Source organism: Phaethon lepturus, unplaced genomic scaffold (genome assembly GCF_000687285.1).
Source record: "Phaethon lepturus isolate BGI_N335 unplaced genomic scaffold, ASM68728v1 scaffold43857, whole genome shotgun sequence".
Taxonomy (NCBI): domain Eukaryota; kingdom Metazoa; phylum Chordata; class Aves; order Phaethontiformes; family Phaethontidae; genus Phaethon; species Phaethon lepturus.
In genome coordinates, this window is record NW_010553374.1 from 8,406 (window position 1) to 21,186 (window position 12,781).

Here is a 12,781-nt window from a genome sequence, read left to right on the forward strand (position 1 = left end):
CTTAAAGCTAGTAACAGCTAGCTGCACATTGTATGAAGACTGAAGTACACTGAGGGAAAGTGTAAAGAACAGATTTCCCAAGCATTTATTTTTTTAAAGAACATAGCAAACATAATGACATGACAAAAATCTAGATGCTAAAAAAGGCTTGTATCAAATTCTTAAGTAATCCTTGAACACAGAAGTACAAATGTGGATTTTTCTGTCTGTTTTGAGGAGCCTGCAAAAGGGTAGGAAATGGAAGGAGGAAACTGATGTCTAATCCCAGCTCTGAAAGTGATTTACATAATTATATTTAATCAAATTGCTTCTTTTCTTCGACTATCCCATCTGTAAAATGAGGTCTAGAGTATATTCCTGTTCAATGGAAGTCATTGAAGAATATGGAATTGTAATGCATTTAGAGTTGTATACAAGGTTTAATTAGTACCTAAAGTATAATCTAGGCCTGAAACATTTCCTTTGAAAATGTACATTTATTTGCCAGCACTAACGAAATATGTCTTTCAGGTTATTTACAGCAAATACACAGATCTTGTGCCAAAAGAGGTCATGAATGTGGATGATCCCGAACTGCAAAGACCAGACGAGGAGGCAATTAGAGAGGTATTATATGCACTGATGTGCCTAGTTATCAGAGGTATATTGTATGCTTTCCAGTATGTGATGAGATACATTCTGTGGTACTTTTGTTTTCAGATAACAGAGAAGACAAGAGCAGCCTTGGAGAAATCAGTCTCCCAAAAAGTTGCAGCAGCCATGCCGGTTCGAGCAGCTGACAAACTGGCTCCTGCACAGTACATTCGGTATGTGGTGCTGGTGTGTGTGTAAGATGTCGTTATATATAAAATTGATTAAAATTAGGGTATTCCTTGAATTTCTGTGAACAGAAATTCCTCTTAAATTCTGTTCTTCTGGAATTCATATGAAACTGGCTTCTATATTTTGAATTAACCCACTAATGATAACGTAGTTTGAAGTGTCTTGAAATATGTCTTAACATGTCATGAGTTGTGGCACGTTGTGGAGGGGTTATTGTTTTAGCAACAAAATGTAGATTTGTCACTATGAATGATGCTGCCCTGGAAACAGAGTCTTTACTGGGAGTTTCATCCCAAGACAAAGTGTGTAATGAGGCTCTTCCCTTATATAAAATGAGCAACTGGGAAGAATTGGAATTACTGGGAGGCTGATACTCATTTATGACGATTTGCTGCTGTGAACACAGAAAAAAATCCGAGTCAGGGTTAGACTTGGCCTGAGGTGAATTCTGAAAAGTATGCGGAGGGGTTCTTAATAACCAGTAAGTAGTCACCAGGAATTCACAAACACAGGTAAAGAGTATTGTGACATGCTCTATGTACTCCGTTAATTTGTTTTTTCTACTTTGGAATCTAGGTTGAAACAGGAGAGTATAGCCTGGGAAGTTCTGTCTGGTGTAGTTGATTCTCTGCATTCAGTCCAGTATCCTCTCTGCAGTTACCTGCTCGTTGCATTCACAGTGGAAGAGTCTTAACTGGTGTGGATAAAATGAAAATGCAGCTAGAGCAGTGAACTGAATGAAAATGGAGTTGGGAAAGGAATATCGAGCTGTGTGCAGAGAACTGAGCACTTTGATTGTTTTATTCAGGTACACACCATCTCAGCAAGGTGTTGCCTTCAACTCTGGAGCAAAACAGAGAGTTATTCGGATGGTGGAAATGCAGAAGGACCCTATGGAGCCTCCAAGATTCAAGTAACTATTTAAAACTTTTTCATGGCAAAAAGATGTTTCTGTAGTGTATTTCCATATACAACATGCCGATGGTATTTATTTTCTTAACTGTTCAGAATTAACAAGAAGATTCCGCGTGGACCACCTTCTCCTCCAGCACCTGTAATGCACTCTCCTAGTAGAAAGGTAGGAAATGCCATAGCTGTTCTCAGTTTTGAATTCTAGATGGTTTCACAAATTCTACTTTGACCTAGGTCATTTCTGTGCACCTTCTCTTTATTGTTCTTTTGATGCGATGTTAAGTGATAAACTTGGTGCCTGGTGCAGTCTTTTAGGGGTTTTTTTGGCAGTTCTGAAAGTAGCTCTCTTCCTACGTACCTTGTCAGAGGTTCAGTAGAGTTCTCATTTTTATGCAGGGCTGTATTGCTGGAGTTGTCCACAGCATGGATGAGTTGACTGAGGCTTTAGCATTGGTACACTGATGCTGATTTTAGACAACGCTATTAAGCTAATCCTTAATAACACTAACTTGTGTTACTAAGGATTAGCTTCCTTCTGAGAGATGAGTGTGGTGGTGGTTCATCAGTTTCCTACAACATGAACTGCCATTAAATGTGCAAATGTTAACAAGCTGGCTGTGAGTTCCAGTCTGTGTGGTGGAAGTTGAAGAGAACGGCTAAAAAGCTGTCATGACTTTATTCAGTGTTGGCAAAGGTACAGTACAGAAATGGAACATCTTATTGCTGCTAAGAAGGTTTGATTTTTTTTGTAGCAGTGTCCTGAACTTTGTACTCTTATTTCAGTAGTTTCATAGCTGCTTTTGAGAAAGAACACAGTATTTCATTTTGCTATAAATCTAAAGATGACTTTGCTTCCTCTCTTAAATCAGATGACTGTGAAAGAGCAGCAAGAGTGGAAAATTCCTCCATGCATTTCAAACTGGAAAAATGCAAAGGTAATTAAGTTGTCTTAAATTCACCTTTCTAATGTTGCACCCTGCTGGGAGACTTCAGTGAATCATTAAAGCTTGAATAGTACTGGTTCAAAACCTCTAGAGTTAGAAAGATGGAGAATGCACAATTGTACAGCTCAGTTTTTTTCTCTTTAGCATATCAGGGCTGTCAAATTGACAGAAGCATAGAACTGAGAGAAAATACGTTACTTCACAGCAGAGATTATGCATTTTGAGAGGAACGAATGGCATTACTTAAAATCCCTTTAATAGTGCAGTATGTGGAGTCTGAAACCAAAGGCTCTGGAGCCCAAAAAGTAAAGCCATCTAAACTGAAAAAGGGAAGGGTAATTCATAGAGACCCAAGCATGTTGATATTTTCAATACTGCAGTTCAAATTTCTGGAAAGTTCTCCTTGTTGCATTATTTCACTAATTAATTTTCATCACTGGTTAGCTTAGCTATTTTTGATTCTTGTTTGAGTAGGTATGTCCTGTCCCTCTGATTTTTATCAGCTGGTAAGTTTATGTTCAGAGAGAAGGGAGAATTTATAATTTACTGCAGTAACTGGTCTAATCATTCTCAAACTTACCAAGCTGTTGTGAGGCAGCCTTTTCAAATGGAGGAAGGAAAAGCTGCGTGTTTGGATGTTTTGGGTTTTTTTCCTACCCCAACACAGTTGTATAACTGAGACTGGCACTAATTAGTAGATCAACTTTTAGGTTACAGATGCTGAAACCAAAGCAAAAATTTTTAGAGCTCTCTAAAAAATCTTAAAATACCATCTATAAATACTTTTAGGTTTCAGCTTTTGAAGGCAAAATTGGCATTTAGTGTCTCTTGCTTTTGCTGGCAGCTTTCCCTCTTTCTCATTTTGAATCATGTAACCTCTTAATAGGTATAAAAATAGTTTAGTGAAAACAGTTTTTAAGCACAAATGGTAAAACAGCTTAGAGACTGGCAAAGCTATTATATGTTGTTCTTAACACAAAGCAAAGAGTGGACCGTAGTGATCAAAAACTGTTGTTTGTACTAAGATGCAACTTTCGGGGAAATTGTGATTCAGGTTTTGGGGGAGTGTGGAATTGGAGCATGGCTTAGTATTACCTGGTATGAATTTGAAGTACGTATAAAGGAGGTCCGTTGAGGCATATTAATGATAGACTGTGAGGTTTGTGTGTGGTTTTGTTTTCTTATACAATAAATCTAATAATGGTTGTTATAACAAATAATGTTAGTTTCTGTTCTTAACTGCCTCTCTGTTTCCACTATAGGGTTACACCATACCATTAGACAAGCGTCTGGCTGCAGATGGCAGAGGACTGCAGACTGTTCATATTAATGAAAACTTTGCCAAGCTTGCTGAGGCTCTCTATATAGCTGACAGAAAGGTTAGGTGATTGTTTAAACTGTTCAGTTCCATGTGGTTTTACCTTCTTTGTATGTTTATTTTCTTGGGAAAATCAACTGTGGATAGGCTATAGCTTTTTGATTTGTCCTGCGTCTTGGCTAACATAAGACATAAGGTCTTATCCCCAATATCTTTGAATCAGTGGCTCAGCGTGGGTTAAATTATTGGAGGTCGTGGGTCTTGTTTCTCAGTTCTAACTGCTGTGGCTGTCTGGCTTTGAACTTCATCTTTGTGGCTTGATTCCTGTCCTGTTCACGGGATAACTCTGTGACACAAAATCTGCTTGCATCCCAGGTGATAGCTTTCTGTCATTTTAACTATGTCTTATGTGTGCAGGCTCGTGAGGCAGTAGAGATGCGTGCCCAGGTGGAGAGGAAGATGGCTCAGAAAGAAAAGGAGAAACATGAGGAAAAGCTCCGAGAAATGGCTCAGAAAGCCAGAGAGAGAAGAGCAGGGATCAAAACCCATGTTGAAAAAGGTACCTTTCTTTGTTACTAAGATGGTGTGGGGTTTTTGTAGCACTCTCTGAAGTGTGGGTTTCGAGAAATACTCTGAGAACTTAGAATACCTAAATATCAACTGTAATTTCTAAGCATGACATCTGTTCTTCATCTCTTTACTTGATCAGCCAGTGAATTAACCAAATTGATGGGATCTGGATTTGAACCTCACAAGAGTGTGTCAGTGTATACAGGTTTAGGACATTGCTGAGGATTTTGGAGTTGTTAATGGATCTGTGCAAGTAATGGCTTTCCTGGGCTGTTGTAAACTAATTTTTTTTTTTTAGAAAAGGCTTGTTGCAGATGAAGAGCAGCTTTATTTACAAGAACTAGGCCATCTTTTAAGTTTTCAAAGGTGGTAAATACAATATTCTGTCTCTTGCACTGTTATAATTGATCTTACAGAACTGTAGCTCTGTTGGCCACTAGGCCCCAAAACTGCTAACCTAACTAAATAATTTCTATTGTGACATCTTATGTTTTGATTGAAATGACACTTCAAAGATCAAGATGCTGAACTTAGAGATCATAACTGCTTTGCAAAAGGTGGGGGATATGGTCATGTAATGCCAAATCCTGCAGCTGGTGTGGACTAACCTCTTCGCAACAGTCTGGGAACTTGTCTGGTTGGAGAGCCACTCTGTTGAAAAGGACTCGAGTCCCAGTGGACAATATGCTAAAAGTAAGCCAGCAGTGTGCCCTGGCAGCAGTAATGCTAAGGGCACACTAAGCTGCATCTGCAGGAGTGTAACCACTAGGTCAGGGGACGTAATAACTTACTTTTACTGATGACCTGTTAGACTGCATCTAGAATACTGTGTGCAGTTACGGGCCCCCATGAACAAGGCAGACATGGATAGACTGGAGTGAGTTTGGTGGAGGGCCATCAGAATGGTCAGGGGGCTAGAGTATCTGCCTAGTCAGGAGATGCTGAGAGAATGAAGCTTGTTCTGCCAGGACATGTGGCTTTGGGGTGACTTAATGGGAGCTTTCTCATATCTACAAGGAAATCCTCAGAGCTCTTCGCTAAGCTGCACAGTGGAAGAATGAGACAGTGGTCAAAAGTTGAAGCAGGAGGTTCCAACTACATGTGAGGAGAAAAATTTTCACCATGGGGACAAACAGTAATGGAACAGGATGCCCAGGGAGGCTGGCAATCTCTTACCTTGGAGGTTTCAAGGAAGTTTTTTATCAAGGACTGTTAATTGCTTGTGACATAAGAAAGCTGTGGTTTTCCATGTGTTCAGTTTGTTTAAAGTGTAACATTTTAAATAGTGCTAAGGGTCACTTCTCTTCTATAAAAGAATACTGAATCGAATCACTGTGCCAATGTCTGTAGCATAGTTAATTCAAACTTCAAATATTTGTCTATAATGAGTGATCTTGCATTTGTTCAGAGGATGGAGAAGCTAGAGAAAGAGATGAAATCAGACATGACCGGCGCAAAGAGAGACAGCATGACAGAAATCTTTCCAGGGCAGCCCCTGACAAAAGGTCAGTCACAGAAGCAAGCTGCTTTATTCCTGTATGGGCACTGGCTTCCCCACTAATGAAACTATTACACTGGGCTTACTTTTGCTTGATGCGAGTGCCTGAATTTTACCTTGTGGAGATATTCACTGGTTTGAAGCACTGTTCATTCATTGTATGAAATGGTATTATTGTGTTAGTGTACTGCAGTACTCTCTCTTCTAAATGTAGTATTTTCCAGATGAATGGGGGGGGGGCGGTTTGGGGTGGGTTTTTATTTAGCAGAACTGCAGTATATTCAGATTTAATTTGCATGTTGACAGCAAAGGTTGAAACCTGGATCCTGTAACTTCAGCAAGACCAGAGCATCATTAGTAGCTTTGTTTCTTGAAGCTGTTCATTTGAAGTAAGCTTAGATTTATGAGTGTAGGATGAAGTATCTTGTTTGCCCAAGCCGGTGAGATTTCTGAGCACAAGTGGTTTCTGGAGGCTTAAAATCTCTAACATCTTAAAATTAGATTGCTCAGCCTTCCCAGAATATAATTACATTGGTTCTTGTGAAAAATAAATATGACATTTTAGACCAAGTCAGCTTGATGTAAATTGCAGATAGGGGAAAGCAAATTTAAATGTCATGCCCAGCTGAACTTAACTTTCACAAATGTTTCCTTTGCCAGGAGACAAATTTTAAATGTTACCTAGTAAGGAAGGGCAACAGTCAAAATCTGACTCTAGAGGCAAATTGTTAGCAATTAATACAGGACCAGGTTGCAGCTGAACATGTCAACGTATGGTTAACTGACCTAATAAAACTTAAAATTTTTAATTCAGGTCAAAGCTGCAGAGAAATGAGAACAGAGATATCAGTGAAGTTATTGCCCTAGGGGTACCCAACCCCAGGCCATCCAATGAAATCCAGTACGACCAGAGGCTGTTCAACCAGAGCAAGGTAAAAATACCTTCTCACAGATGTGTAGCTTTCTATGAGAACGTGCTCATCCTTAGAGGGTATGGCTACAATACTGAAGGGACCATGTTCTCATGGTTGGTGTGAATACACTCTGAAAGTCTCTACATAACTGGTTAGGAAACTATGGATCTCCTTTATCCATAGTTGATGCAATAAAAAGGGAATATTCTGAATGTATAACTGGATTAGAGTGTTTTTGTGGTTTGTTTTTTCTCACTGGGGAGTGGGGAGAAAGAAGCTAGTTTGCCCTCAAGCTGCAGCGACCTAATTTTCTTTTGTACAAATGTACTGACTGACTAAGCGAAATCTGCTCTGAGAGAGAAACAAGCAAATACTTTCCATTCCCATTATTGCTTATGTTAAAAGTCCTTCTGAAGATATAAATAGTTAACAGCACGATTTCTTTTTCCTGCACTTGATACTATTCAGAGATGAAAAAGTAGGTTAGGCTTCAGAAAGTCCCTGAATAGACCTGCAGTTTGTCAGTCATTCTTTTTTCACATCTCCAATGAAAGACTTGCAGGCAGAAGGGAAAGCTGATGAATCGAAAGTGAACAAGCAGGCACTTCTACTTTCATAGTTTACATAAGCCTCTGTGTGATTTGGATCAGTCAGCTTAAATCATCTTTTCCAGAAATTCTGAGTAATACACATTTCTGTGTGGTTGTACTTGGCTGTTAATAGACAGCTGTACTTGCAGGGCAGACTGAAATGATCTATTATGGCCTGTAATCCTTCATGTTGCTTTCTGGAAGACTAGAAGTGGCCCTGACCGAGGCTTGTAATGATTGCATTGTGTTCTCTGGATTTAATCCCAAACCCAAAACCACTCATATCTTAGTGAAGTCCTTGAACTCTCTCAATAGTATATCACACAATACCATCTTTGTGTCTCTGTGTGATACCATCAGTATATCTTGATGTTAAAATAAATCTGCAAAACTTCAGCTGGCTCATTTGTGTTATACTGCTGCTGTTCTTCATTCTTCGTAGGGTATGGACAGTGGCTTTGCTGGAGGAGAGGATGAAATTTATAATGTCTATGATCAGCCTTGGAGGAGTGGCAAGGATATGGCCCAAAACATCTACAGGCCAAGTAAAAATGTGGATAAGGACATGTATGGTGATGATCTAGAGGCTCGAATAAAGACCAACAGGTAAGAAGTTAAAGTTAAGAAGAAATATTCTTAATTAGTACTCTGAAGCTACAATCAGCTGAGCGTCACCTCTTCTCCTGCAGGTTTGTTCCTGACAAAGAGTTTTCTAACTCAGATCGTAACACCAGAGGGAGGGGCAGAGATGGACCAGTTCAATTTGAGGAGGATCCATTTGGTTTGGACAAGTTTCTGGAAGAAGCTAAGCAACATGGTGGTTCTAAACGGCCATCAGATAGCAGCCGCCCTAAAGAACATGAGCATGAGAGCAAAAAGAGGAGGAAGGACTGAATGCCTCTGCTCCTTCAGAGGTAGAGAAATGGACTACAAGCTTGGACTTCATGCAAAAGGCATTTCTTGTATCAGAGGTGTATAGGGGGGCAGCATTGTAATGCAGCAGTTCACAACTCTCATTGTGTGGATATATACACACACACACTAATTCTTCTACCTAGGACAGCTACCCCTGAAGTGTGGAGGAATGGAGACCACTTTGAAACATTTCACAAGGGAATTGTTCTTTAGCAAGTGCTCTGGCTTTGCTGATTCCCTGTTGCCCAGCATCTCAGGGTAAGAATGTAGCCCCTTCCTACAGCTTTAGTTTTAGCTTTTACTTCATCTGTTAAAAGCTTTCCTGCTGTATATAATTACTGTCTTATGTTGTAGTGGATGTTAGGGAATTTATCATTCAGTGTTACTTCAGTGTGGCTATACAGTTTACTTGAACAAGGAGGGGAAACAGCTGGATTCTGTTTTAAAACAAATATTCATAGTTTCTCAGTAATCTTTATTTTAGTTTCTTTACATTTAGTGAAATAAAGCCTCCTTCCACCGCTCACTCACGTTGATTCTTTCTTTGACTGTGTCTTCTACGGACCTGCTGCTTGAGAGTGAGCTGAAAACAATAGAAATTACTCAAATTAGTTAGGCAGGAAGGCTTAGTATTTTTTATTTCTGATCTTCTAAAACATTCCTGTGGAAAGCAGAAGATGAGTTTATAACCAGTTCAGTTTCATAAGCCATAACCACACATGCTAAGCTCCTGGTGGGAAAGCTGAATATAATTTGCACAGCAATTGCTAGTTGTTTCAGCAAAACGCTATCTTAAAAGCTTGTGCTTTCAAGTGGAACTAATAGAAGGTAACTGTCTGTTCTCGGCTAGGTTTAAAGTAGAAGTGCTCATGTGTTTTGCTTATAAAGAAGCTTGCATTTTTGACAAAAATGAAGAAAGCTGCCTACTTCCTGCTTTTTCTTTCACTATAAAGAAGCCTCTTAGCTCTTGCACTGCTTGTGAGAGTGTAATCCTCCAAGCCTAGGCAGTTAAGTGAATGTGGCTCTTACAGCTTCAAGAATAAAAAGCAGGAAAATAATTTCCAAGAAATTGACACTAAATACTCATCTATGCTGCTCCTAGTACTTATTTTGATAACTGCATACAGATAACATCCTAGTTATTTTCAGCCCAGTTTGAGGGATCAGCCTATTGCCTGGCTTGTCACAGTTTAAGACTGAAGTTGGCAAACCACTTCTTAATTTCTGCTTCCATTTTTGCAACACAGTTGTAACTCACAGGTCAGCTCTTCTTAGGAACAGGTACTGAAGTAATCCCAACCAGTGCAGACTTCTGCAGTAGTAGGAACCATGTCAAGCAAAATACTTTATCGCAATCAACATACTGCATCACTGAAGTCTCTTGCCAAGTCATTTTACCCTTACAGTATCCTAGCATTGAAAGTCTGAAAACAAGAAACTAGTTGTCAGAAAGATAGTGAAGAATTCTTATTAATTATTCAAAGACATGAATTGATCGTGTCTGTTACACCAGCCTGCTTGTTGCTCATGGTTTCACTCTGTACTACTAGGTCTGAGTAGCTAGTATGAAAAGCGCACATATGAAGCACATATGAAAATCCCGTTAGTAATTTGCCCCACTTAGTGAACATACTACATGCAAGTGTCTAATACATAAGACCTGTTAATTCATTAATGGCTTTGGGCAGCCATTGACTCACTCTTTATCCCTGCCTGTCAACACCATTGTATACTAAATGTTTGGAAAGCAGTGGGGTGGTCGTTTCTTTGCTGCAGGTAGGCTATATGATACAGTTGACTGGCTCTAACTACTGACCAGTCAATGACAGCTACCTTTGTATGGGTCCTAGATCAAAGGTTTTTAAGTGATGGTGTCTCTTGATACCAAAGTATCATATTTTTTCCTTTACTAACATTAAAAATGTGAGAAACCGCAAGTAAAAAAAAAGCTACACTAAAGCTAATTTAAAGTTATCTTAAACACACAAAAGCAGGCAGCTGATTTTTTTCTGTAGGAAAAGAGAAAAATTTTCACTGAAGTTCAAAGCTTAGCTTTACATTCTTCATCATCTTCACCCTGACACCAACATACAAACTAGATGTTGGAATTCTAATGCAGAAACCTGCATTACAAATAATTAGTTGCATGGCAGTTCCTCAACAGTTTTACTGCATTCATATTCATTTAGCTTAGCATAGCAGGAGGTTGTGATCTCTGTGGTATCTATATGATCTCAGACTCTAACAAGTCAAGTTGAGAGGGGGAAATAAAGAAGTGTTAATGATGTAAAAAAACATTAAAAGCACACCAAGTGGCAAAATGCTTAATCAGACTTGGAATACGTATGGCGATATTTTGATGTTACTGTGTCCAACCAAAGGCAGAACTCAAGAGCTCAACTCATTACATTACTTCATTAAAGGAATTAGCACATTACCTTGGCACCTTCAAGTATATGGGAGTCCTTCTGAAACACATTCTGAACATCTTGTGGAGTTGAGAATTTAATCCAGCAATAACGTCGGTGAAAGCCTGTATCTTTGTCCTAGTGAACAGTTAAAAAAAAAAAATCCAATTACTGTAGGAAATATTCACAAAGGCTGTTAAAATTATTCAATTTAAGGATTGAGAAGTTATCAGAGAAATTGGCACATTCGCTGTTTTGGAAGCTTTTTTTCACACTTCAAGACATTTACTCTCACTGACAGCATGTGGGGGCCAGCAGAGGCTGTTCTGCATCCCTTTCTCTCAATTTGAGTCCAGCAATCAAAAAAATTTATGATTTTAGCTGAAGACTGGAATAATGCATAGCTGGTTGTTTCAAACTGCAGTAGTCATCTACTCTTAAGCCAGTCACAACAGAACTGACATTTAAATGGCTGCCTGATTTGAAAATAAGCCTGCCACAATTGAAAAGCGTTCAGCAAGATAAAGCAACTGCTTAAGATACTAAGAAAGCAGGCTGCAATTCGAGATGACAAGCACTAACTACAGTGAAAAGAAGTTATTTTTAAGAATAATTTGCCAGTCGGAAAAGACAGTTGTCAATAAAGAGGAGATAGTGCAAAAACGCCAGGTCTACCAAAGTGCCTTTTATCCCAACTCTGATCCCAGTCAGACTTCACAAGAGCTCTGCCACTGAATTCATTGATCATCAGCCACAACTGGCAGCACTTCCAAACATCGGTGAAGTTTTCACCCACCAGGTACTGTAGTCACACTGCCCAGTTTCAGTATCCCAGTGATGCCTTTAATTAGAGTGTCTTATGCTACTGGCAGATGTTTGCACCTCTGGCAGTTTTAAGCATTAATGAACGCTCCTGAAGTAATCACTGAATCAAAACATACACACATCAGTTCAGCTTTCATCAGTGGCAGGAGCAGGTTTACAGTAAGCTGTCAGCCTTCACAACAAAGCAACAACATTCTGTCCTGGGCCCAAAGAACAGAGCGTGGGCAGGCAGACACCTAAGCTTCAGTGTTCAGAAATAACCAGACTGTTACAAACTATTGTTCTCCACTTCCAAACTAGTCCTCAACTGATAGTGAGCCCATCAGCTCACTAACTGAAGTTCACTACACACTGAGCTTAATTTAACAGACTATTACTTCACATGGAAAAACACAAGCAGGCAGGAAAACCTCTACTTCAGCAATGACCTGCAACTTATCCATAAGAGTGGGAAAGGAACACTTTTTTTGACTGCTCATCTCTAAGAAACTGCACTAGATAATATTATCACTGACGTACATGCTCAGAAAATAAATAACCTAAATGGCAGAGGCATGAATGGCTGACAGCTTGGGAGTATCCTGAAGATGTTGTGGTTTTTGTGTTAGCCCTGCACGCTGGATAGGATATGAACCCATAGCAGGAAAAGATTGTAGGTTCATACCAACACCTTTAAATTTTTTAGGCCAGTGAGACCAGGTACATAAACACTTTATTCTTTGTCAGAAAAGTGATAACACAATGGTAGAGAAGCTCAAAGCATTTTTAGGTTAATTATTCAGAAATATCAGCATCAACAGGATCTGAGGAATGTGCTTTCTAAAGCTCTTTCAAAGCCGATGGAAACCACTAAGCTTCAGTGAAGCCTACAGCTGGCAGACAAGCGGCGACACCCACTGGGAGAGGGAACCAGGCAGACAAGCGGCGGCACCCACTAGGAGAGGGAACTAAGGGTGGACAGCACCGAAAATCTGACTAGAGCACAAAAAAAAGCTTCCAGAAAGCAGCTTTGAAGGAGAGGGGGAGCCGGCTTCAGGGCAGGGCCCCAGCAGCAGGACCAGCCCT

The 12,781-nt window shown here is 39.7% G+C and overlaps 2 protein-coding genes across 2 annotated transcripts in view; one reads left to right on the forward strand and one right to left on the reverse strand.

Annotated features, from left to right (window-relative positions):
• The window catches only part of SNW1 (SNW domain containing 1), a 16,515-nt gene extending 7,506 nt beyond the window's left edge, over nt 1-9,009 (forward strand). Inside the window, exons 3-13 of the mRNA XM_010291518.1 lie at nt 511-606; nt 700-806; nt 1,631-1,735; nt 1,831-1,900; nt 2,604-2,669; nt 3,941-4,057; nt 4,414-4,555; nt 5,975-6,071; nt 6,879-6,996; nt 8,011-8,174; nt 8,258-9,009. Coding sequence (XP_010289820.1) covers nt 511-606; nt 700-806; nt 1,631-1,735; nt 1,831-1,900; nt 2,604-2,669; nt 3,941-4,057; nt 4,414-4,555; nt 5,975-6,071; nt 6,879-6,996; nt 8,011-8,174; nt 8,258-8,462 — 1,287 coding nt within the window. The 3' untranslated portion in view covers nt 8,463-9,009. The remainder of the gene's footprint in view (nt 1-510; nt 607-699; nt 807-1,630; nt 1,736-1,830; nt 1,901-2,603; nt 2,670-3,940; nt 4,058-4,413; nt 4,556-5,974; nt 6,072-6,878; nt 6,997-8,010; nt 8,175-8,257) is intronic.
• Nucleotides 9,007-11,029, reverse strand: SLIRP (SRA stem-loop interacting RNA binding protein; the record flags this gene model as incomplete). The annotated part of the gene is made up of 2 exons (XM_010291519.1): nt 9,007-9,066; nt 10,922-11,029. Coding segments are annotated over 2 exons (168 nt in total), but the record flags the coding sequence as incomplete, so codon positions are not given.
• Between the last annotated feature and the right edge of the window lie 1,752 nt (nt 11,030-12,781).